Here is a 27,700-nt window from a genome sequence, read left to right on the forward strand (position 1 = left end):
TTATAAAATAAAAGGCTTCAACTACAATATTCTTACAGCCAAGTAAGAAATCTAGTCAACCATTACTGGCATTGATTCACCGACCTAGAAAATTACTTTAATGTACATATCAATTTACTTGCCGATTTCTTACATTTGAATGGATTTAGAAAAAAATATTACTTTGCAAAACTGTTATTGTTGAGAGCCCTTGTGGATCACGTATTTTAAAATTCACTATTTTTTTATATTAAATCAATTATAGAGTTATTGTAGCCTCTTAGGTTAACCTTTTTAATTTTTTTTTTTAAGTTGAACTTAGCTGTACAGATATGAGGGTATTTATATGGAGCTGATTAATTTGATTCTTTGCTTTTTGAATACAGTTAATTTAAGTGTGATTCTCCTTCCAGATCTGTAAGGGATTCTTTGTGCAAGAGGACATACCTAAATATGATTTTAAGGAAGACAAAAAAAATTCCTAAGAAAGATACAGTTTTCTAATTGAAAGTAATTGATGAATAGAGTTATTTTGTCAGCCTGTTGGATAGAAATTAGGCTTTTTTGTTAAAAAAAGACAAAGTTTTCAGCCCAGATGACACTGAAGCTAATGCTAATACCACTTGTGGAAATTCAGAAGTCACTTCTGAGTTCCTGGTTCTGCCACCAACTTCACATAGGTGCCCCTATCCTGTCCCTTTTTGTACTTTCTGAGGAGTCATAATTTAATTGTCTCATGAGAGAGGAATAATGAATGCCTAATATCTAAAAATATTTTTCATAAATGCTTAAAGTAAAGAAATTGGGATTTTTTTTTTTTTGGCTGATCCCAATTGTTAAACTAAATTATTACCTTTAAGAGCAGTAAGGGCAAGCATTTCAAGCAAATATGATATTTGGGTTGAAGCTTTTTATTCATAGACAACTGGAAATGACAGACTTCATGTTGAATTCTCACAAATAAAAGGGATCCAAAGGTCAAAATAAAAAAAGAGACATGTTCTAGAATAAGAACTTAGAGATTTTGAATAGGAGACTGTTCCTACCACCCACTGCTAAAGTGAGGTCAAGTGATGAAAAAATAAGCTTTCAAAAAGCAGTTTTTGAGGACAGCTAGAGAATTCAGGAATATAATTTTCTTTAAATTACCATATAATCATAGAAACAGAGAATGGTTTGGGTTCTAAGGGACCTTTAAGTTCATCCAGTTCCAACCCCCTGCCCTGGGCAGGGACACCTTTCAATATCCCAGGTTGCTCAAAGCCCCGCCCAGCCTGGCCTGGGACACTTCCAGGGATGGGGCATCCACAGCTTCTCTGGGCAACCTGTTCCATATTTTAAATTAAATTTAAAAAAATTTCAATTGTTCGTATCCTAAATCCTCTTAACAGTTTCCGTTGTCACAGTCTGTACAATCTGTTAGGGGCACAATGCTGAATGCAACTTGCATTTAGGCATTTCGGAATTTATGTTGGCAGGGGAATAGAAGACCAACATATGAACATATCTTTCTAAATTATATCTGTGTATTAACCTAAGGTTCCATAGCACAACAGGGGAAGTTGAGGGGATGTTTTAAAGAACCAAGTTTTGTGTTTAGCTACACGTGAGGAACATGGCATTTGTAAATAACGCTCTTAGAGAGGACTGGGAAAAAAAATGCAATCATTATACAGCACCACGCTCAGTGAAGCCACAGCAGCTTTTTCCTGTCTCTGCTGCTACATGGCACACATCCAGATATCTGCTGTACTAACATTTGCTCCTGGGAGGAGATGAAGAAAAAAGGGTCCATAAGGTTTCCATTGGCCTAGACAACTGAAACATCTGCTAGATTCATGAGCAGCTTGCTGGCCTAAGTCAGCAGGGAGAACTGCTGCAGATCAGCACTGCCATATCAATGGATATTTCATAGACCACAGGGAGGAAAAAAGAAAATCAAGATAGTAAGTGATTTTATTTCAAAGTACATTGAAGTCTAATGCAGTTTTGCATGGAATGATATCTAAATTGCACAAAATTAGAGCCACATCTACAACTGATCTGCATGCAAGACTCATTAGGGAAACAGGTACATGAAAGAATAGCAGGATTCAATCCTAATCTTCTGATATCTGCTAACAGAAACAATTCACCTGGTTCCCAGATGAAATTTACCAGAAAGCAATCACCTAAAAAACCTTCTGTTCACTCAGAAGGTTGCACAGGAAGAAGCCTTCTCTGTCATTCTGAAATACAAACAGTGTTGTCGGAAGGGAAAGGGCCATTCTTTGTTGGGACACAGAGCAGAGGCAAAGAGCAAGTGTTGAGGCAACAAGGGAAGAGGGCAGAGTGGAAAATCCATCCTTGTTTGGTGTAAACTGCCTTTCATTTTTGTAGGTCAAGCCTGGCTTCTGATGCCTAAAAGTGTAGTCTGGCCTAAGTAATTTTGTTGTTTATAGTTCGGTGCCACTTAGGCTCAAAAAGGCTGCTAGAATTGTATAAAGCAGTTATTCTCCAGACCAATTCCTGGCCTTATTTTATTGTGTAAGCCAAGACAGGGGAAAGCAACCCATCAAGTACAAAGTCAGTTTAAAAACCGGTGTTTTGTACTTGAACTTTCATGAGCTTAAACAGAGCTGTGATGTCCTTTGCACAAGAAAAAAAGTCAAACATCAAAGAAGGTAGATATCGACAGGATGGTGAAATCATCAGGAGTGAAAACTTTGTGAATATACAGATGATCACAAGTGGAAAACACTTTATTAATCATTCTGACTTTTCCTTTGTGAGAATCAGAACTGCTTTCTTCAGGGAACATTCCCAGCTGGCCAGGATGTGTTTAGGTATTGATCAACACAAGGTCATTAAGGGAAGTGCCTGTTCAGATCAAACTGCATGCACCGTATTTCCCACCTTTAAGACAGGGTTTCTTTTGTGGGTTAAACCACAACTCTTCAGAATAGTTTTTATATTTATGAAAGGGATTTTTTCAAAAGTATCAAAGTAAGCTTGTCCATATTTTGTTCCATTGACAGAATTCAAAGATCTGACCCCTGTATATTGATCCCTATTTACTGCTAGGATAGTTTTATCAGTACTACTTACAACTACAGAGTATTTCACTGAAAACCACCAGTGATGTAGTAATCAGAACAGATAAGTCTCTGATCAAAATCTGTTTTCTCCACCTTTGCTCTTTTCTTCATTTATCTTTTAGGATGACATGTCACCTGAAGCAAACTGAGCAGTGAAATGTTGGAAGTCCAGGTGCAAAGATTTATGTAGTGTACTGGTGCAATGACAAGTGATTCTTATTCAGATTGTTTCCAAATCAGGGGTGGTAAGATCATGTTTAAATGTGCTGTTCTAGTCTAATCAAAATATACTGAAGTAAAAAGAAGTTAAATCCACAGAAACAAGCTGGGGTTTATTAGCAATTTTATCACTGTTCTTCACTCCCCTCTCCTATGTGGACATATATGTGTAAATATGTACAAGACATGTTTAGTTCTATTTTTTTAACAAGAATAAAGCTACTGTGTGGGCAAATACTAAGGCAAACCTAGAACAGTTTTATTTTTCACTTTTGCTCAGCTGTTCAATACAGTGAAAAGTTCAAGCTTCCATTTAAACACAGGAGGTTCCATTTGGTGAGCGAGTTCTTGCTATGTGTGTTTATAACTAAGAATAAGTAGTGCAGTTATGGTGCATTCTGGGGGATTTCTGAATGCTTTTCGAGATCACAAACATTCAAACAACAGCACTACTTGGAGCTGATTTGTGTAGCTGCCTCTTCTCTGTCTTTTAACTTCTCTTTGAATGACATTTCAGAAGTTGGTGAAACAAAGTTAAAAGTGGAAGGATTTTAAACTTTGGTTGTGTTCTGCTCAGATAGAAAAAAAAGGTCAAACAGAGAACAAAGATAAATAGGTATACAATAAGAAAGTCCTTGCCAGGTGGCTTTACCTATGTGTTGGACTTCAAATACCATAATTTGTCTTTAAGGATGAAGGAAGGAGGAAAAGTGTATTCCTAGAGAGATGAAAATATCTTTTCTTTTATAGAACTCATAGCTCAAAAGCCTAAGAGAACATTTTCTTCCAATAGATTTACAATTTTTCACAAATGAGAGAAAGGAAGTAATGAAAAGAATTGTAGCAAATTGAGGAGGGAAAAGATGAATCAAATCTACTGATACAATTTTTCTTCTTTGTGTAATTATCTTTCAGTGAAATGTTTGATTTGAAAATTTGAAAACCAAAATATTTTGGTTTTTGCTGAAGAAAAATTGTTTTCTTTTAATACTGTGTGAAAAGTTAATATTTCTAATTATATCGCTCCATCTTTTCTTGTAGCCAAAATTTTCTTAATTACTTTGGAATTTCTAGTAACTTCCATATTTTTTACACATTACCTATTTGCAATAAAAGTATTATTTTTCAAAATATTTGCCCCTAGCATTAATGTTAAATTATATTTATATTTACTCTGAAATTACTCTGGGCAATTTGCCCAAAGTATTTCAAACCAGGATTAAAATAGAGGAGAATTGCGGGAAAGGCTGTGGTTGGTTTTTTGAATAATTGGGAGATTAGCAAAGGTGTCTTTGGTATATATTACAGATTAGGAATAGAAATATGGTGACAATGAGACCCAGATCCTGAAAGAAATTAAAGTATACAATACCTTACTCTTCATGTCAGGACTTGACGCTGTCCTGCTTTTAGGGAAAAAGGACTTTACAATTTGTTAAAGCGCAAAGAATTGAGCATAATGCTTTAAAGTGACAAGTGGCATAAAGCTCTGAGCCATATTTACAATTATTAGAACCAGAAAATTCATCAGTTTGTTACAACTTTTGTGGGAATATGAGGTTCACTTCAATTATGTTTGGATTTATAACTTCTTCAGGAATTCAGAGTGCTGGAAGAGAATGCCTTTTAATAAATAAGAAAATTACAGGATACTCCTCTCCATTCAGAAGCAAGTAATACCATGGTGATAGCCTGAAAAGAGTAAAAAATAGGCACTTAGGCAAGGTTCCTAGGAAACAGCACTGTTTGTGCCTACTTTTTTTTTTTTTTTTGCTGTTGTCTCTCTCATACTTTTTTCCTGTTTATTATTGTGGAATAATTTGACTTCAATATGGGTTGGTTTTTTTTCCCCAATTTATATCTGCAATCTCTTTCACTGTCATAGAGTCCAAATTAATTATATTTTGAGTTAGCTGCTGGTTTGGAAACATACACCTGAAACACATGGAGTGAAGGATGGAAGAAGTGGCTTCTTCCTTTTGTATTTTTGCTATCAGACATAAATTTCATAGTCTGAAATCAGAGACTGCACTCTCGTCCTTTGCCTTTGCATTGTTTCAGTATTGCTGAAACATTTAAAAAGGCTCAGTGACCTTCAATGCACAATCTGGGGTTAACCGTTATTCTCTGCATTATTTCTTCTCTCTCTCCTAAACCTGTCATTCTGTAATAAGTTTCTGCAGTGTTCTCATTAATTCCAGTGTTCTCTGCAAGATGTTTTGTTACTGGAGTATGTAACAGTTATTGGAGGACAAAATTTTTGTTTGTTTTGTTTGGTTTGCTTCATTTTTTTAAAGGATGTTTCTTCAGTGAGCAAACAACTTAAACTCAACAGCATAACTGTATAAACTCAAAAAGTATTTACCATCCAGATATAGAACTAAATTACTGTTATTTAAAACAGCAAGTTCAGAAAGGTGAATTCATCCAGTCAAGGACTATGTGTATCAAATAATGCTCAGGCAATTTTATGTTCTTTAAAAATGCTGTATGAATGCAGTTTAACATGCAGGCACATGGCTGTATTTTCTTTTAGAATAAAGCAAAGCAGGTAGTTCTGCATCAGGAGTTCATCTGCCTTTTTCAATCTGTCATCAATATTTTTACCACACTCCTAAAGACTGTTCTAAAAAAAATTTTAAAATAGTAAAGGCAACAACTTGCATAGTTTCTTCCTTCAGAATTTCCAGGACATGAACCTTCAATCCGGTCTCCATGCTGACAAAATAGAGAAGGAGAGTCATTCCCATTGCAAAGTCAGAAAAAGCCCACAGTTGCACAGTAATGCAGATCTCTGCTTATTCCTGCTGAAATGCAATTCACAATATCATTGCTCTTTAAATTAGGTAAAGACAAGCTAATAACACTTTGTCTCCTTGGAGAGATGTTTGCATTATTTCATATATAAATTAAGTGAGAAAGCCAGAAAGGTGATTTAGTATATTAGATATTTCATCATAATGGGTTCCCCCCACCCCATAATGTTTTCATTTCTTTACTAAGAAAGAAGGCCAAAATTAATCTAGTCTCCCTACAGATGCTATTTGAAATAGTAAGGTGCTTTCCCTCCCACCCAAATATTTATTTTTGGGGTCTGGTCCTGTTAACATCAGTATTAAAAATCAGACTGTTTTGAAAATTAATTTGCTCAAGTTTGGGCTTTTTTTTTTTTTTTAATTTCCTCTGCTAATCCTTTGCGTTTTATGGGCTCTGGTTTTGGCTGACACCATGCTATAGAGGTATCAAATCAAAAGCCCATGGCTTTGTGTTTCCACGCAAGACTGAAAAGTATAAATGTCTGCTATAAAACTTTAGACTCTACTTTTTCCCTCTTACATGCTGATAAACTTAATTTACCTCACGGGGACGCTGGTCTGCCAGGCTCTCAAAAGTAGGACCAATGTGGTAAAACATTGATAATTCACTGCTGTCTCTCTCACCTCTTTTCCAGGCCTTGCTCTTGAACTAAAACCATTTCTTTTTCTGCCTTTTTGATATAGAGTGGCAAAGCTTGCTGCCCTGATAATGTGAAATGCTCTTAATTTGTGACATAACTGTTTACAAAAAGAGACCTTTGTACAAACAAAACTAAAGAGAGAATTATGTTTTCTCAGTGCTTACAGCCACCTAGTCACATTTATAATTAGCTTGGTAAATTGATTAGAATGTATCACCTAAGCATCAAGTGGGAGTGTTAAACTCATTAAAGAGCTTTCATTGTAATTGCAAAAAGTAAAAAAAAAAAACCCAAGAGCAACAACAACAAAAACAAAACAACAGCAAAAACCAAAAGCAAAGCCACAAAACCAAGCACAAAACCTAACCCAAGCATAAACAAAAAAAAATGAGGCGAACGCACATGATTAATGTTTACAAACTGGACCAAATAATGATAATTACTCTACATAGACTTGACACATACTGAAATAAAAATCAGTGCTAAATATAAAAACAGTTTAGCCATGATTTCTGGGTGAGAAAAAGAAAAAAAATGCCTTTCTTGACAGGGAACAGCTTGTGGCTAATGAGATATGAGAGCTGGTCCTCCACAAAGCATTGCAGAAACAACCTGTGGTAGAATATATTCAAACATAGCTCCATCTAGTCCAAAAAGTTGAAATAATATTGCTAACAAAGCTTCTAAAATGAGCAGAGGGGCTGGGATACAACATGATGACAATGATGTCTTGATGCAGCTTCTTTTCTGCAGTAATATCACCGCTTGTTGTAATTTACCTTTGCATAACTTGTAGTTTTTTTCCTTTTCAGATGCAAGGGAATTATTCATGTGGGCCATCAGTATTTTTTAAAAATCTTTATTAGTGTATTGCATACAGGCAGTGAAATTATTTGTCCTTCCTGTAGATTTGATTATGGAAGAGAATGTAATTTTACATACTGTAGTGGATATATCTATTTACGTGTTTGACTGAGTTGACCTGCATTTGTTGGGAGGATGGCAAGTAAACTGAATGGGTAGCCCTGTCTTTAGAATGGTCAGCATCCCTGTCATATTCACTACCTCAATTATACCTGTCAGTCATCTCAGTTAATAGTTAAGTAGGAAGTAAGTTCTACTGAACTTACCTAAAAAGCTGTTTTCAGTGCAGGGAAGAGAACTGGAAGGATGTGTGAGGAAAAATGCCAGCCCCATGGTAAACCTTCAGCCACACCTGGGTCTGACCATGGGGCCAAGGGACTCTTTTAAGTGCGCAAACAAGAATACCAAAAACTTGCAGAGAAGTTGGTATCACCTTTGGATTTCTGCCTGCTGTGACTGCAGCAGGGGGGCTTCCAGGTCTGGGCTGCACACTTCAGAAAGAAGAGGACACATGGAAGAGGGCACACAGAGGCACAGACTAATTAAAGGATTAGAAAAATGAGATTTCTGCAGAAAGACTTAAGAGCTCAATTTATTTAGATTATCAAAAAGAAGGTTAATAGGTGATACGATCACAGTCTCTAGGTACCTACAAGAGAAATTTGATAAGAGAGGGCTCTTCAGAGCAGGAGAAAGATATGAGAGCCAGTGGAAGCTGAGTTCTACAGCAAGACAAATTCAGAGCAGAAGTAGATTTTGTGGTTTTGTTTGAGCAATCGTGACTGTTACTCTCTGAAATAAGTTACTGAAGGGGCCACTAAATTTTCCACTACTGGACTTGTTAAGTCAAGATGGAATGCTTTTGTTAGGGAACATTAACAGAAACCAGGCCTCTCCCACAAAATATTGTCAGATGCTCGAGAACCAGAATTAGTCTCTAGTAGCATAATCCACTTCTTTCACACTTTAACTGCAGTAAAAGGGCAGGATGGTGATGCTTGCTTTAGTGTTCACCTGTTTCATATAGGGCTTTACAATCTTCTCCTGTCCTTCCAGCTCTACTTCAGTATCCCAAGTCAGATACAAACAGTAAAGTAAATCTCATAAGTTTTTCTTTGTCTTATTTTTCCCATCACTTGCTAATAATTTTTGTCTTCCTTAAGAGGAGTGCAGTATCCATTCATTTGGACTTGGTTTATATAGTTTTCTCTGTCCTGCAAAGGCTCCCTTCTTTCTACTCAGGCTACTTTCCATATTAAATTTTCTCTCATTTTCTCTGTACCTCTTTCTCCAGTACAAACTTCCCATGAAGCTCTGTGCATCTTCTCCAGAGCCATACAGATTCTCTGTTGGCAAGAGATACAATGAACGTTTTTTTCTTATTTTTATATTCTAAATTAATTCTTGTTTCCAAACCATCAGCAATCACTAGGTTGGTCAGAGAAAAGAAAATTCTTCTGACCTATTCAGGTTATGGCATCTACAGTTTCCATTTATATGGTTGGTCAGAATAGTTTACTTCTTGACCAGAGATGAGTCTGTGACTTGGCAGTCATTAACAAATGATGGAGTGCACATACACTGACACCTTCATGATAAGAGCTGTAATATCAGACAGAGAACACAGGGTAATTATGGGGAGATCTCCTGATCTGTGTTAATAGGGTCCTGAGTCATTACAGCAGGTTCTTTATTAAACTACCTCCCATTCCAGTTCTTTCATGTAAGTGACAGATTTCACTGTGCTAATCTCTGGCACTGGGTTCTGTTTAATGCTTCTTGTAGGCAAAAAGTGTTTTAGCTCACATAGCCTCCTCTTCACAGCTCATACTTTAGAAGGTTATTCCTTTGGTAAGTTGCCTGTAATTTAGTGGAAGTAATAACAGGCTGTGTGCATTTTTCTGGATTTAAAAAATTCCAATTTAAATGATAAGAAATTTATGCAATATCTTGAAGTTCCTTGACACATTGGAATTGAAAGAGGAGAAATGGAAGGAAATTACAAATCTTTTCTGTTTTCTTTTTTTTCCCATGCTTGTCTATGATTTTTCTCTCATCATATATTTCTCAATGTGTGGTTTTGAAGAAGCAGGGTTTGATTAATGAAGTGTCAGATACAGAGGATATCATGAGAATTTTGGCATTTATTATTTGCGGCATTTATTATTTGCAGCATTTAAATTAGCTATGGTATTTTTAGTATTCCTATTTTTTTTTTTTTTTACTATATCTGTTATCCTGTTGATAGTAAATACTCTCTTGAAGTAAATATCAGTACATGGTAAATCTTGATCATTAGACAGCTGTAGTTTATATTTATACAAAAATTATACCAGTTATTCAGAGCTGCATTTTAATGAAAATATGTTATTTATTTCACTGATGTGGGTGATTTTGTTCCATGTCTAAGGTCATCAGGATAATTTTATGTAGGGAAATCAAAATCTGGCTAGAATTCTGGTTTGTGCAATATCAGTAGGTAAAATAGAAATTCAGTTGTTAATCTTTTATTTAGTACTTCCTTCCTCTGGTCATCTGCAAACCTGTATCCTAGGTAATAGATTTTCATATTTTCATGCTTTTGTACAGAAGACATGCCTCAGTTTAACTTACTTGGGAACAAGTCTGATGAGAGACACTAAAATAGAATGCTTCTCTGAAGGTATTATGATTTTGTATTGTATCATTAATGGATATTGTATATATTATTTCCTTGATGCGCTTGTGACATATCTATGAGCTTTTTCTCTCCTGTAGGACTTGTAGAGAGGTTTTTAATTTCTGACACATCCCACTTGAGTGTCAATCTTGGCATTACACTTCTTATGCAAGCATCTCTACCTACTCTTCAGTGCTTCTTTTAATAGAACCTCTGTAAAAGCAGGAGAAGAAAAAAGCATATATTTCATTTGGAGTATTAGGTTGTCTTTCTTTTGCATTGTACCCTCAAATAAATAATATATCTCCTAGTTAATAATCATATGTTCAATGAAGTGTCTTGCTTTGATGATTATTGAAGATTTTTTTCTTTCCCCACCCGTGTTAAAAACCACTTCCAAGTTTTTTCTGTGCACCCTTCTTGCAGTCCTTTTTTGTTAGAATGTGCTGTGCTGTTTCACAAGGGGTGTGCTCTAACACTACATAAACACTTTAGCCTAACTATGCCATTGGAAATGTTTGTGATTCAAGAGCCTGACTGCTACTGCTCCTCCATTGTGTAGAGGCATTTGGAAACCTTCCCAGTGACTTTTCAGCAAGCACTTAATGTGATTGATAATGGTCTGGGATAGAATCACAGGTGTGAAAGAGACCTACTACATCACCTCTTCCATTTTTATATGAGATCAGGTTATATTCCCCCAACAGAGCTTGCATCAAGTGTTAGATTGACACTGCATTTGTTCTCCAACAACTTTCAAAACCTGACACAGAAAGCATCATCCTGAGAGGCCTTTAAAATGTACAAAAAAGAAACAGAGAGTCAAGGTTGCCCCATCCCTCTCTGTTAAAAACTCTGTAGATTTTTATGTTATGTTTTCAGCAATGATTTAACTGTATTGTCTGCACTGAGTTGTCTTTGGTATGTCTGAGGAGACAAAAATGCTGAGTATTTCTTTGGAATTAAATAGTATGACTCACAGAGGAGGACAAAGAACGGGGAAACCCTTATTTCTTAATTCATGCAGCTGTTTCTTGGTTATAGGGAATATATCGTAAATGCAGTTTTAAAAAATTTATTGTACTGCCTTTCTTTGGTCAGACTAGATCACATTGAATTCCGGGTCTATCATCTGTGGGAAGCTGCTGCAATAAATTCAATCCTGCAACTTAAATATTTTCTTTTTTTTCTCTTGTTCTCTTCCTTTCTGCATCCCTTCCCTCCCTCCTCAGGCAGCCAAGGGCAGTTCCCACTCACACAGAACGTCACAGTTGTTGAAGGTGGAACAGCAAATTTGACCTGCAGGGTCGATCAAAATGATAACACCTCCCTCCAGTGGTCAAATCCAGCTCAACAGACACTTTACTTCGATGACAAGAAAGGTAAATTGTTTCCTGAACTCATGCTTCTGCACTGTTTTTTTTATAAGAAAGAAATGTTTAAAACCATTTCTCTTTAATACTCTGATGTGAATGTATTTCCCATATATTCTAGGAATTTATATCTTCCATTATAATTATTATGTGATTTTTTATTTTTTTAACTGGGGTTCATTGAAATACTCTCTTGCACATTATATTTACATTCTTAAAGAAAAAGAATAGGATTTGAAAGGCTTATTTTAAGATAATTTGCATTGAAAGACTTATTTGAAGATAATTTTTTCATTGTTGAAAAATATATTGGAAGAGCATTTATGAGTGGCAAGAGAAGTAGTAGCCCATAAAACTTGTGACTCGTTTTTATTAGTATGTACTTATATAGTCTCTTTTTACATTTATATATATAATCCCACAGTTTGCCACTAGTGTACAGCAGTCTGGTTGCTGGTGCAATGCACAGTTGCTGTGGCAGCTGTTCTTAACAGCTAATAAAAAATGCTTGCATTTTGTGTCCAGATATTTCCAATGTTTCCATGGACAGATTTTTTTTTTTACATTTGAGTTAATGAAGAACAAAAGACCAGAAAACATCCATTCCTTACAAAAATAAGGACATTATTTTGAAGTACTACATATTTGTTGACATGGAATTGAACTGAAAAACCATTGCATTTTACATAATAGAATGTTAATGTCAAGACTGCAGTACATTCTATAAAGAAATTAATGTTAGGAGTAATAAATTCATCACTTAGCTTTAAAAAATGTAACATCTTTGGTGTTGATTTCAGTAATACAAAAGTTCAACAGTTAATTCTGGTGCTTGAATTTATTTTGAAAGGTGCTACATACTCTAGAACATATTTTAACAAGAGCAGTTATTACTCTGCTCAAAATTAAAGAACGGCTGTCCAAATGCTTTGCTGAATGATTACAAGAGTTTAAAATACCTTGTAGGACTAAAAATGCTTTGTGGATCTGTGCACTTCAATAAAAGAGAATCTAAAACCTGTCATTTTATACCTGCAGAAGCTGCAATCAAAATATGTTTTTTTACTATTAATATAATAGCTGAATAGAATCTCTTGATGGTGTTGAAGTGGTTCCTTTCTCTTTTATCTAATTTCCTGTAGCGTGTAATCATTTGATTTGCAATTTCTTTGAAATCATAAGTACCTTTTGAATGCAGGATTGAAGAGGAGAGGTTTTATAAGGTGCAAACTTTCCAGCTGTAAGTCCTGTGCTGTCACCTTTGCCCACATGCACCCCTTCATTTTAGCTGTAATCATTAGTGATTTGGGGTGGGTAAGAAATGTCTGCAAAACTAAAAGAAGAGGCACCTTGTCTGTTGATAGGGCACATCAATACTCAGAAAATCTATATCTTTTATTAAATAAGTGACATTTTAAAGGATGCTGAGAAATACGTGCAAGGACTGCAAATACATTAATTTGAGCATTGTAGCCATTTTGGTGTGAATTGAATTTTCTGTGTACTTTAACAAAATCTCTACTTTTACAACAAATAATTGAAGTTTGTATTAGTTTTGAATTTAATGAATTAAAGCAACTGAATTTGAATGGCATGCAGAGTAGTAAGTACTAGAAGCAATTTGTATTCCCCACAGGAGATGTGCAGAACTCAAGTGTGCGAATTTAAGGGACCACAGTTTTTATTGAACTTTTAGCTCATCCCAAGACTTGAAGGAATATTTGGTGATTAATTTTATGGAGGAATTACTCTGCATCTATTACACATGGAAATGTCTTCATGTGGTGAAGAAAAACTTCAGATCCTTTAGTTGGAGATATTAAGTCTTATGTCAGCAGCGGTTTGCACTCTGTGTGATATTTCCAGTCTCAAGTATTCTGAGGGGAGTGAGCAGTACATCCAATTCCTGCATGGAAAACATTCTGCCACTTCTGAGAGGGAAGCTACAGCTTCCACTGGCAATTTTTCCTGTTTGTATATGTATGGGTTCCTATAAGTAAGAAATATATTTCCTTCACGTGTTTTTGATGGCTGCATTATTGAGCCAAAATGGAGAGAGATATTTATTAGTGGTTTTGGCAGGAAATGATGGCAAATGAAACTGTGTAGGCTTCCCCTTATTTTCTTTCCTTGTTTCCCACTTCTCCCAGCCAGGCATGCAATTTGACCATAAAAAAGCAGCTTTCTACTACAACCAGTCATTGCATTTAATTTATTGACAGCAGTGCCTCTGCCAGAGTCTATTCAAACCTGTCTCTTATTGTTAGCCAAGACCAACCTCCAGGTCTTACTTGTCCTTTCAACACCATGAACATTGCTTTTTAATAGCTGTGTTTCTCAAACCCTGAAAATTAATGGAAGCTTGAATAGCTATAGAGTTATGTTCTGTTGGAAAACAGAAGCTTAGACAAGCAGCATCACCAGCAGCCTTTCATCGCCATCAGAGCTGAGTAACTCTTGAGTGTTGCCATGTTCAGAAATAAATCAAATTTGCTTACTTTGAACTTTACTTCCCCTCAATAAGTTATTTTCTATTTATATGACTGGTGCACATAGGAGTGAGAGTGTATTTCTTTCGTGTCTGGAAGCATAAAACAAATTCAAGAAACCTTTTTTTTTTTGATAGCTATGTATTTTAATAATTATGAGAGAGTCAAAATGAAGGAATGAATGTAAGTGTTGAAAGAGGGTGGAGAGTCCAGCAGAATATGAGGGAGGTGAGAGCTGCCAGTATATATAATAATTAAGGTTAGAAAAGGCCTTTAAGGTCTCATCAAGTCCAACCATAGACCTTAGAACCACCACCATATGGCAGAACAGGTGCCAGAAATAGAGGAAATTGTTCATGCAGTGAAAAACTCTCCCTTGCTGGATTGTCCTTGGTGACACCCCTTCCATGCTCATGCTCCTTTCTCAAGCAGTTTAATTCCCCTGTCTTGCAAAGACATTTTCTGACAAAAATAGAACTTCTGGTGAAAAAGGAAAAAAGAGTCAGTCACCTGGAAGAAATATGACCTTCAAATTCCTGTGCCTTTCCACGAGTTGTTAATTATTAGTCTCCAGTTTATTAAAAATAGATGATACATATATTATAAAAATCATACTCATGTAATTTTGCATTCTTCTGAACAGTGATGCAATCATTGACATTGAAGTTAGGAGTCATTCTTCCTTTTCTGTTCTAGATATTCTAAAGTACAGAAGTGCAATGAGCCAGACACACTAATACCAAAACCACATTATTAAAACTACTCTTCTGCTTCCCCTCACATACTGCTTTGGCCACCTCTTTCTAAGAGGTTTTTTTCTCAGTTAGGAGGATTGTGTGGCTGGTAAAGAACAATTCCACCCACAACCTTCACTTCAGATTAATATCTATTTATTATTTATGAAGGAGACAAGAGCTATTTTTAACCTGGGACACTTCTGGCACTTGGCCTATACAGCCCTAAAATGATATAGACAAAAAAGTCAGGAGAGCCTTGTTTCAGAAAAGGCAACACTGAATTTAGTAAATGTGAAATCACAGTTCAGACCTTGTTTCCTGGTCTTCATCACTTGCAGTATATCTACCTTGTTTTCATTGTAAATTTAGGCTTAAAATGTGTTTGACTCATTGTGATAATGGGAATAAGGAGGAGAAAGAAATCCTATTTTCCAACAGGAAATTAAGTTATAGCTTTTTTTATTATCTAACCAAGGTGGAACTGCTGCTTCCCTCCAACTCTTTCTTTGACACCCTAAAATATATTAAGATCCAAAATACCTTTGTCCTCGTTATTATTCTAACACAGAGTAGCTAAAATATATGAAAATAGAAACGTTTGATCTGGTGGGCTTGGTCTCATTGATGACCTTTCTTCTTGCTGTCCTTTTTGGTACTTCTGTCCTTTTCTGGTTCCTCTACCTCAGAGATTCAAGGGCATTGTGTATCAATTGTATTTTAAATTCTTTCTCTTTCATTTAAAAGATCAAATCTTTACAAGACAGTAAAAAATACTGTACTGAATAAGTATTTATATAACACTTATTCATATGTATAATAAGGATGCATGCTCCTAAATGTTAATAAGCTTAACAACCTTACCCTGGTCTCCCACCTCCTGCTCCCCCAAGAGAATTTTAAAGATTGTGTCTTCTTGAAAATAGGAATTCACAACTCTAAGGAAGTCCAGCTTCTCTGGAAACAAATGCAAATTGTGTGCTGCACTTGAAATGAGTCTTTCCCTACACAATTTTCAATTAAAATGAATAATTGCCATAGAAACCTCTGTATCACTTTATGCACCCAAGTACCTATAATTGCATAGCTGCCTTTGGAAGAAGTACAATGTGCAACAGTGTAGAACTGGCAGATATTATTTTAAATTAATATAGGTTATTTTATTATCTTCACTGGTGTTGCTTCTTAAGGATTTTGAGAGGGCAATAAATGCAGAGAGACATACATATGAATACAGAGCTATAAGAAAAAGGCCATAGGATGGAAACACAGAGATATTTGATAAAGAGAAGACTGAAAAGAACCTTTATGCAACTTACTATAGCAGCCATCTTCTCACATTCCCATTCAGTAGGGAATATAGATAAATACGTAGCAGGATATTGAGTTATAAAGGAGGAATGTACAACTGAACAATGGCTGTTGATATCAAAGGTGTTTAATCTCCTCAGTATAAAAATGTGTAATCAGACTATCAAAAGGAAGAGAATCTGTACCGGGTGTGTACAGACCTAACAGTTTTGCTCAGTCAGGCAAGTGCAAGCGTAAAATACCTGCTCTCCACCTTAACAGGGAAGTTTTCAGGTCTCTTGATAGTAAAACAAGGGTGTGTTGACATTGACCAGGATAAGTTTGCAACAAACTGACACAGATTTTGATGAGACATGTGCCTGATGCTAATCATAGGTGGGTACATGTCCCCTGTGCTTTCATCAAGTAGTAGCACTTTCATGTCTTACTGAAAAATTAGAAAGTATATTCCAGCCTCAGAATTATTCATCTCTCAGCAGCAGAATATGTTTCTTTAGATGACCTTTGATTTTTCACGTGTAAGAGCGCTTGGCATTCATGTAGCTTTCTATCATCTCACTACTTTTCAGAGATAGTGGGGTACTAGACAAGGGTTGTGAGAGGCCACTGTTACTGTAAAGCCCTTGAGAACTTCCCTGATAGGCACAGTGCCTCAGGTGATCTTGGGAACATGTTTGGGTACTGCAGCAGGCCGTGAGGTTCAGCATTTGCTCCCTCTCAGGGGTGGCAATATTGTGTTGGAACCTGCTATGTGTGTTTAGAGAGTTTAGGCCGTGTCTCTAATCAAAGTATCGTGACTGTTGGGATGTGCTATCAGCTCCATACAAACAACTCCTGACCTTTTTCTTTCTCAATAGAAAGATATTTAGAGGGAGATGGAAATTCACTGTTTACAAGGCATGGGATTTTAATTCCAGTATCATGTATGTCTGTTTAGAAGGATTCATTAGTGCAGAGTATTTTTTGACTCGAACACTAAAATGGTGATTGAATTGCCACCCAAAAGGCTGGTCCTTTCAGGTATGAAAATCCTGTCTTTTTGATGGTATAGATACTGAACTCTGATGCTGGTTGGTGGCTATTTGCATCCTAGAAAGCTTTATTTATTCTTTGGCTTGTTTTGTGGCAGCCAGGCTCCGGCTATTGAATTTAAGTATAAACCAAATCTACGCCATTCTCTGGTGATTCAGCCTCAGATTCTAATCTGCATAAACAAGCAGAGGTACTTGTGAATTACAAAAATAATTTGAGGATATTTCTGACTGGGGAGAAATGGTGAACTTACCTCTTGTAGACATTTAATGATTCTAGTAAGCAGTTGAATTTAAGATGTAGGTGAGCGTGTAGACAAAAGGAATAGGCTTGTACAAAACATGAATCAGAGAAGCGAAGAAAATAACGTTTCTTTTTGCAATAGAAAGGAAAGCAGAACATACATGATTTAAATTAGTTATGCAAGACAGGGAGGCAGACAAGCTGTATTGTTGGGAGGATGGAGAGCATTAGCATTTAGGTAATGTGAAATCGAGTAGTGATGATGAATGAACTTACATCTCCACCTTCACATGCTCTGCTTCCTGTTACATAATTGAGTGGAGATGGTATCAGACAGGAGATGATGACCAAGCTTAACCCCATCTAGGGTACACATATAAATTAGATTCACTGTTACTTAGAGTTTAATAGACCCTTTCAAGGAGAGAAAACCTTGTAGTCAACCTATGAAGTAGCATGAAAAGCAATGGGAAAAATGCAAGAAAACTATACAGATAACTATTGAAGTTAGTGCAGAGGGATAGGATTTTATCTTCTTTTTTTCTCCCTGACCTGAATAGCAATAGTCTGCTAATGCTTTATAATATTTAGGAAGTTTCTAGCACTTAACAAAAAAAAAAATGCATGACGTAGGAATACAGTTTTCACAATGAGCTTTCCATAAAAATCTTTTAGAGTAGTATTCCAAGGTATGTAGTTGAGATCATCTTTTTCTGTTGGTCAGATCTGTTGATTTCACATCTCTGCCAGACAAATATCAGTAGCTGTCTGGCCAGGTCTTACCTTTCCTTGAGACCCCCAGTATGACATATAGGGACAGATAACCTGGGTTAAGTTGTTCAGCTGTAATTTTCTTTCTTACTAATGAGTTCTTGCTCTCCCTCCCTTGCAGGGGGGTAGGGGAGAGAATCAGAAGGACAAAACCAAGAAAAACTTATAGATCAAGGTTAAGAGAGTTTAATAAGAAAAGGAAATAGGAATAAAAACTTCCAAGCGGTCATTCACTCTGTCCCACCAGCAGTGTGGTGCGCCAACCAGTCCCTACCTGAGGAAAGCAACTCCCAAGTTTTTTATTGCTGTGTTTATGGACTATTCCATGGTCAGATTGGGTCAGCAGTCCTGGCTGTGTACCTTCCCAACTTCTTGGCCACCCCCCAGCCTTCTCACGGGTGCACTGAGAAACAGAGAAGGCCTTGACAATGCTCAGTGATATTCAGTGCACTGATCTGTTTTCCACACTGTTTTGGTCATGAAACCAAAACACAGCACCATACACGTTACTATGAAGAAAATTAATTCCATCCCTACCAAACCCAGTACAGCTTCCCTCTGGGTCATGGATAGTAAACAAGCTTAAATCATTTTGGTTGGTAGCTCTGTAGTGCTCTGGGGAAGGAAAGAAGCTGTCTTAGAACTTTTGATATCAAGTGTCTCACTTTATCCTTAAACCCCATGGTTTCAAAACCGGTTGCCACTTTTGAAACCTGGAATGTTTGTGTTCACGTGTCTTAAAAAAGATAAAGTGATAAAAGGGACCAGGAGTCTGTTAAAATATCTTGACAGCTATTGTCTGCATGAATATGAAAATTACATTTTAAAAATGTATTACAATGCATTAGAATATTATTTCATTGCAATAAATTAGTAGAACTACTCCCACTTACAGCATTTATTTTTCCATTTCTTAGCAGAATTAAGGGAGTAAATGGCTGTATTGTAGAGATGGTTAGAAAGTGTAGGAGTTTGCATTATATTGTGCTGAAGTGTGGGTATGTGCAGAAATTGAGTTTACCAGCACTCAAGCTAAATGGAGAATGAAGCTGATACATTGGTATATGATGAATTGAAGCAGTAGTTGTGATGACACTGCTCAGATTACTCTGTAATGAAGTTTCATGATACTCAGGCTGCTGGCTATTTTTGTTTTAAATGGCAAAGAATATTTTGTGAGTGAGAATTTTTTTTTTTTTTTTTTTTTGAGGAGGGGGCGAAGTTGAAAAGAGGTGTGAAGAGAAATTTCTTATATCTACACTAATTGTTTATGTGGATGAGCCAAACTTCCTGGAATTTCTGAAGAAAATGGACCTGTTACATTAAATTCTGAACCCGTTGGGGTTTTTTGAGACAACTCTTAGAGCAAATGAAAGTGAGGAACAATTGGAGTGCAGGGAAGGGCAAGTGGAACAATACACTTGCGATGATAAGCGGTAGATCCCGGAGCAGTGGAGCTCAGCATTGTACATCAGGAGAAACCTGAAGGTAGGCAGAAAAAAGACATTTTGTTTTTAATCAGGAGCACAGCAAGGAGTGTTTCTTAGGGAAGGTGAAGGTTATTTTTTTGGAGAAACTATGTGACAGGCAAGAATGCTGATTGTTATATCACAAGGTATTCAGTACAGCGGAGTCATAGGAATAAGAGGGTTACCAGACAGATCAGAACCTGAATGTTGTGTCATATAAATGATTGTTAAATCCAAGAAAATTGAACTATGGAGAACAGAAAGAATTGACTTTGAAAACTGAGTTCTCACCTGATATTTTTAGGTCTGGTGAAAATTATGCTTCTCGGAGGAAAATGGCAGCATTGGGAAATGTTGAAGTGCAAATATTTAGAAATGACATATCAGTATATAAATGAATAGCTTTAGGATAAAAGCATAAGAATATTTATGATTAAAAGGGAAAGACAATCATGGAGCATTCAGATATTCCCCAGACAGAAATGTGTGATGTTGGATACAGAAATAAGAAAAAATTCACACCACAAGTATAGTCATGACTTTGCATCTGGAGGACAAAAATCTTCCAAGGGCAAAGCAGAAACTCCTGAGAACATGACAGTATCTGTGTGGCACAGTGCCATGAAGAGACATCTGAGCTAGATAAGATATTGCAGACAGGTCTGTCCAGATTCCACAGGGTTTCTCCAAGCAAATTAGATCAGATGAAAATAACATTTTTAGGATGGCCCATAGACACAGATGTAACTTAACACATTTAAAATTTAAGATTCTGCACCACTCTGGGTAGTGGTACTGGAAGCAGTCTATCAAAAGCTGACTTTGAAACAGGAACTGAAATGAAATGCAATATAATCTCAGCAGTCCTACACTAACAGCAGGTGGTACAGTCACTGCCATTCCAGCTGCTTTTAGAGGGGTTAACGTGGAGATTAGCAGTCAGTAAATGTTGCAGGAATAAAAAAACACAGCAGGTCAAGGAGAAATGTAGTTCAGGAGAGTGATTCAACAGCACATTTTTAGAGAATTACCCAAGTGGATGGGAAAGAACTCCAAAGGATATGACTGAAGGACAGTGACTGCCAGGTAGGAAAATACTAATGGAATAGGAAAAGCCTCTTCTATTAGCGTGATTCAGAATTTGCACTTTGCCTTACCTAGGCCTGAGACAACTAGATTGATTCCAAACCCACCCCAGAACCTGGTTTGATAACAGACTTCTACCTGTGGGCTTCAGCCCTGTGCCCTCTGAAATTACAGACACTTTGGGGAGGTGGAGGCTTGCCAGGTTGTGGAGACATTTCCATCTTGCTCAGGCAAATAGGGTGGAGACATCCCAGAGATGTTCTGTCCCCACAGTGTTGAATTAGCAGGGTTTAGGAGCCTATTGACTCAGGGAGATAAATCCTCTCCGAGTTAGAGCTGGCTGCAATACAGTGAGTATGAAAATCTCTGTAGCAGGCTTGTCTCCACACACTTAGCAAGGGTGAGGACAGCTTGTGTCTCTTTTCACTGGGTAAATTGAATATATGTATAATATACCCACTAAAACAAATTTGTAAAAGATGTGTACTAAATCTAAGTGAAATTTTTAAATGCCTCCTGTGCATTAGATTCACACCTTATCACGTGGATAGAAATTCTGCTCTATTAGCAAAAATAGAATACCATATTTAAATGTCTGTCACCAGTGGGGAATAAATTAAAGGTAATTTTTACCAAATCTAACATCAGATGTTGTGGAGCCAATCCAAAAGCCAGATGAATAGCTTACAGGAGGATCATGGTATTAAGGTCAGGCAAACTGAGGATTTTAATATATCCGAAGATTTAAATAAAGGCAGTAAATGGATGCTTTCAGAGTGCCTGGATGTGCCTAAAAATAATACTGTTTTCAATTTCTGAGGTGGAAGCATGGGATCTCCCATTATTAGAAGTGCTCATCTTTCCTCTCCCTTTCTGGTAGAAACTTATTTGAGGAACATGATTGTTTCAGCACAGAAATTGTAACAAAATCATCGTGTCCTGGATCTTTAAGGATCTGTGTGCAGAAAAGTAATTGCTGATGAGCTGCTGATATGGGGTGAAAATCCTCAATACCTCAGTGAGAGACTCTGCAATGTTCTGCTGTAAGCCAAAGAAAATAACTTTAAATTTAACTGAAACAAGAACTGAATCAACCTGAATGAGATTACTTTCAGAGGCTTGTTCTCTGGGTAAAAGGAGCTTGAGGAAACACAAAAACCAAAAGAAAATTGTGTAAATGGAGAAGAGGAAAAAACAAACTGACAAACCACTAGCAGAGAGAGTTTAACCTCATATTAACAGATATAAAAAATAATTAAAATGCCTGTAATGGTTAATCTATAGTAATGAAAAGGTAATTATTGATATTTGTATATTCCCTGTCAAATAGCAATAGGTTTTCAGTATGCTGTTTAAATAATATAAAATAATTACAAAACTGGGTAGAAAAAATAAGCTTTGGAAATCTAAAATAAAACTAAGATTTAATATAAATGCACAGACAGTAACAGCAATATTTTTTTGAAAGAAAAAATGCAGATGAGAATTTCCATCATGGAATCTGAGACAGTAAAACATTTATTGTATGTGACAGCTATATTAGGTCTGGAGCAGCATCCCAGGTGCCTTCTAATTCACTGAGATACATCCAAAGTGTTGGAACAACCATTATGTTTTCCTTCCTTGAACCTCAGCTTAGCTTTGGAAGCACAGGACCATTGATCAGTCTGATCAAACATTTTAAGTGTAACCTGTTACAAGCTGATACTATTTTATTTCTATCTGTAGCTCTGCTGTCCAGCAGCAGCCTAAGAATAATAACACCACACAATTACACTCATGGCTCATGTGTATGTTAGATGGAAGCCAAGCAACTTAAATAGAATTTCTCATTATCTAAAATAACATTTAGAAGCAAAAAATACAAGATGGGTCTTCCCATCTTACTAGATGGATCTTCCCATAAGGGTTTACTTAGTTTATTCCAGTAAACAAAAGCTTAGTTTATAAAATGTATGATGCAATGTACAGTCTTAGCACATGTGTATTTATTTTTCTTCATGCAGGATGTGTTTCCTCTCCTGACTTTCTTCAGATTTTTCCAGTCTTTTTTTTTTTGCCTAAAAATGAAGCAGGTGTCATTTGTATCTTCCCATTCCTGAATGAAATTATCATTAGCCTCGGTGGAAGTCTCATTCTTTCTATTTTAATACCATGGTTGTGCTGCTTATTAGCACAGAGGAGAAAACTTGTCTGCATTGAACTGTGTTCAGAAAATGAGTCAAAGTTGAGCAGACTTACATGATATGGGTGCAGAGAATTAGTACTTATAGTAATTGTAAATAATAAAATAAGTGCAGACAAGGCTTAAAATCTGCCTCATTAAAAAGAAGAAGAAATTCCAATGACTTGCAAATCAATTCATAGCATGTGATTCTGAGAATAGAACCCTGAAATCCTTTTTACCTCAGTTACAGAGACAGTAAGTTGTGTCAGCCACTACAACAGCAGAAAGGAAACAGTGGCACTGTTTATACTGGAATCAAACAGTTGTGGGTCTGCGTGCTGTTTGAGCAATTGAGTGGTGAGCAAGCTTTAAAAATGTTATTATATTATTAAAAATACATATGAATAATTCAATCTCTTAATTTTCAAAAGTTGCTAAGGAGAATCAGCGCAGTCACATTCCATTTCTTTTAACAGCGTGATAGAAAGTTTTTGTACACAATTAATGCAATGCTTATCTGAAAATGAGAGATATGGTCTGAGAAGTAAAGAATTGCCTCTGTTGAGTTGAACCATGGGGAATTTCTGGAAGATTTACAATTGTATTGGCTCATTGCTTAATCGGATGGCAGAAAGATGTTCTCAGTATGTATTCCTTTCTTTAATGAAAGAGGTGATTAACCCATGCCAAATGCTATCTTTAAAGACTCTTTTTCTCTAACTACCTAGCAAAATTATATTTAATCTGTCTACAGATGCACAGTATGTTCTGCTGATGTAGTTGATAAAAGACATTTTTGATCATGTTTAATTTTTGAACGGTAAATGTTTATCACAGTCACATCTTGTGAGAAAAGCAGAAGAGACATGAAGGACTCTGTACAGCTGAGCTTTTGGCAGGTCTAGTAGCAGCACTTTAAAATGCTCCTGTCTCCAGTTGTCTGCCCTGCCCTACTGCCAGATGTTATTTAATGGCATTGTGAAAGCAGCAGCAGAAGGGAATTTGCTCTTTGCCAGCTCGTTTCTATCTGATTTTGTTCCTTTGTTCTGATTCTGTTATGGGAGTGGTAATTGCTAGTGCTGGGAATAGAATCCGAGGCTGCTCCTTAAACCACCATTACTAATTCCATCAAAGCACTTACGCCACAACTCAGACTGCTACAGAATAGCTCTGCTCTGCAATCCTCTGCTCTGCCTGGGGAACTCTCCTGACAGTTCTGATCCACTGGAAAAGTAGAAATGTCAACTTAAAAAGTCAGACTTGTATCTGCATTAGTCAGAGCTTTCTTAGCAACTGACTCACACGCACGGAATTTTCTCTCTGTGCAGATAAGCCAGGATTCTGAATGGGTATTTTTTTCTGACCTGTTGAAGGCTTCAGTTTCCCCTTATTAGCATAAAAACATTTTCTTATCATTTTCTTCCTCAGCGCCTTGATGCTGCCTGGTCGATGTTTTGAATTTTAAATGGCTGTTTCTCGTGCATGAGCATCTGTCAGGGTGGGCAGGGTGGTGGGGCACTGAAAGGGGAGGGCTTGTTCCTTTTTTTCTTTGTTGCAATGTACAGTTTCATACTGGAATTATTCTTGCACTCAGCTGGGAGGGTCACCTTAGAGCTGAGACGAGTAGGAGCCTTGAAACCATGCAAGATGCTGTTCCTCTCAGTCAGGAGGCTGAGCACCACCTGAGGTGTTCTTGTTAAAATGCCTGTGTCAGCCTCTGTTCACTAGTTCTTGGGGAAGTGTTTGACAGACCTCATGGGTGTCAGGTCCTTCTGTCTGACAAGGATCCCTCCTGTGTGTTTTCCAGGTAAATTGGTTGCTCACCAGTCACAGTAAGAAATTTTTATAAATAAAGTATTAAGGCTTCACGGGAATGACACCTGCCTGATCTTTCACCCTGAATTAACTTCTGGTAAAGACTATGAAAAGACAACATTTTTGACAGTGAAGGACAGAAAATATTTGGAAAAAAGTATTAGACCACTGTACCCACACTTTCTGTAACAAGCATTCTTAGTCATCAGAATGTTTGTCTTTCAGGCATGGCTGTGGATTCATGCATAGGAAGCTTCTTTACTAAAGCTTTTGAGTGTTAATGAAAACTTCATGTCTCTTTTAAAGCTGTTCTCCTTCAGAACTGAACTGCAGTGAGATCTGGATTTGCTGTTTTTCAGGAAATGTCACCATTTTAATATTCTTCTTTTCAAAATGTAGCATTAAGTATCAAACTTGATCTGGGGGAGGGGAAAGAAATTGCCTAATGTAAACGTATTATCTTTTAAAAATAATTTTAAAGTGTTTATTTCAGTTCAGCTTTATAGGTATGGAATGGAAAGTTGTTCTAAATGAAAATCTCAATCTATGTTCAGCACAAAAAATAAAATACAGCCTTATTTCAGCCACTATGGAGAAGCTAAATTCCACTCCAGCCAAAACCAGCGCACCATTCGAGCAGCACGATTATTTTTTATAAAAAATAGAAGGAATTTTAAAAGAAAGTTTTAAAATAGAAAGTAGGAAATGAGGTATTACTACATCAATTAATTAGTGATTTTCTCATTAAGATGGTTTTTTCAATGTGGCTTTTTGCCAGTTTTGTGTGAAACACATCAGCCTATCTGCACAGATCACTGATAAAGCATCTCTCCTTTCATTGGCTCTATTCAAGAGCGTCTGATTGAAAACTGAATGTAATTTAGGGTTTGGTTTTATCGCCTTGCATGCCCATAACAAGGGAGGTACACTGGAACTATGGTAAGGTCTATTTCAAGAATCAGGTTCATATGTGTAAGAGTTGACCTAAAAACTGAATTTCAGTCTCTTGGGAAATAGGAGTAAGGGATAAACCCTGGCACTACATTGCGCCGCACCACCAGCACAAACTTCTTCTTAGAATGACTCTTCCCCTCAAGTATTACAGTCAGAACAGCCTGCCATTCTGACAGAGGGCAGATCAGAGCCCTGGGCCAGAGCTGTGAGCTCATTCCCCGCTCCATCACAGATCCACTCAGTGCTGCAGCACCTGTGAGGGTCTGGCTGCAGAAAGTGAAGGGGCAGCATTGCAAGGTACTGTGATGCTAAATAGCATTACTTTGTGTTGTGGAAAACTCTACTGGTAGGATAACTGCATATTTTGGTTTCTTTTTGCACCAGTTTCTGGTGGGATTTGTTCCTAGGAGAAGCAGAAGCAGAAAAGATGTCTCCTGCTTTCTCTCTGGGGCATCTTGAGTATTTTATGCTTATTTTCAGAAAGTGAGCAGCCTCAGTGGGCACAAAATAAAGGTACAGTTTACAAGTCCTTTAAACGCTTTTTTCCTTGCTTATGAAAAACTGTGCACACCTGTCTTCTAAAATAGGAGGATAAAAAAGCAAGATGTATCTTTGTTTTGATGCTCTGCTCTTTTGTTGAACTCTTGTACTTCAACTCCCGAGGAAATGAAAACTGTGATATGAAACATGTGGCTTTGTGTAAAATAATCCACTTCTGTAGTGAGTTAGACTTTTAAAATCCAGTTTGGTTTGAGTGTTGAAGTTACCAAGGGCATGCATACTTTTACCCATTTACAGATGAGAGTGTGCTAAGCAGAAAGATGTATTTTACCCATTCTTGTCAGCTACATCCTTGCTTTATTACTCTCATTATTCTCTGCCTGACTCTAGTGCAGTTAAGGTGATGTAAGAAAAGTTTATTCCAACCATATTTCTCTCTGTTCTGCCTTTGCTCCTCAAGCCAGAGTTCATCATCCCAGGATGATGCAGGGCCACATCAGCACACAATGCAGAGGCTCCTGAGGACAGTGTAAACTCTCTCCTATCATGTTATGTTTGAACCACTCCTTTTGAGAGGCTATAGGGGAATTCAGGAAAGTTAATGCAACTCGGGTCAGCTTGTGCTATTTCCAAGGTTTTTAAGCCTGGATGAGCTCGGACTCATCCTCCAGATCAATGTGTCCTAAAGTGTATATCATTGCTTTTTCAAAAATGAGAGGATTTACTGTCCAAAAACTGTCAGCCTTGCTGCTGAAGGCTTTAAGAGGTGCAGTTCATCCGTGTTTAACAAAATCTGCTGGCAATGATGATGTCAATTTGCAAGGGGGTAAGTTAAGGGGTCCGTGTACAAGCTATCGGTGCACTGCAGCTTCCTCAGTGGATGGTTTTCACACTGGTCAGTAATAAACTCACTTTGCCAAAAACAAAAAAAAATGCTAACCCCACACCCTTATTAATATAGATTTTCTCTTTCTGTTTGTGACAGAATCTTCCTTTTTCTCTTAAGACAGTCAAGCAGCCTATATCTGTGTTTATGTTTTCAAACATGGGAGAGAGTAGCAAAGGAAAAGATCAAATGACAGTGATATGAAAATATCCTTATTCATTTTTATGTGCTTTGTAACAATTTTGAAGAAAGATATTCCAGCAGTCATATTTCCTTTGCTTCTTTTATCTACAACAATAAATGGGTATTTTTTTACATCAAGCTGATCAAGGCACAGTGGATCAGAGTTGTCCTTCAAGTTGTTATGGAGGCGATAAGGATTAATTTCTTATTTTAAAATGTGCAAATTACTCTCCTTGTCTGAGAGCAGTATGTCACCCAGCCATCCCCCCATTACCACGGTTTAACTTAGATAAAAAGGACCTTGCATCTCACTGTACAGGCATGACATGAAGGAGACCTATTAGTAAAGATTTAATAGGCCTGGAATAGAGGGTAATAGAAATTGAATTGATGTAATTTATGTGGCACTGAAAACAATATGATCTGAGGAT

The 27,700-nt window shown here is 36.9% G+C and overlaps 1 protein-coding gene across 3 annotated transcripts in view; it reads left to right on the forward strand.

Moving 5' to 3' along the window:
• The window catches only part of CADM2 (cell adhesion molecule 2), a 578,457-nt gene that overhangs the window by 399,532 nt on the left and 151,225 nt on the right, over positions 1–27,700 (forward strand). For all 3 annotated transcript variants that reach the window (XM_030960443.1, XM_030960463.1, XM_030960451.1), the window contains one exon: positions 11,488–11,637. In XM_030960443.1, coding sequence (XP_030816303.1) covers positions 11,488–11,637 — 150 coding nt within the window. The remainder of the gene's footprint in view (positions 1–11,487; positions 11,638–27,700) is intronic.

Source organism: Camarhynchus parvulus, chromosome 1 (assembly GCF_901933205.1).
Source record: "Camarhynchus parvulus chromosome 1, STF_HiC, whole genome shotgun sequence".
NCBI classification, from domain to species: domain Eukaryota; kingdom Metazoa; phylum Chordata; class Aves; order Passeriformes; family Thraupidae; genus Camarhynchus; species Camarhynchus parvulus.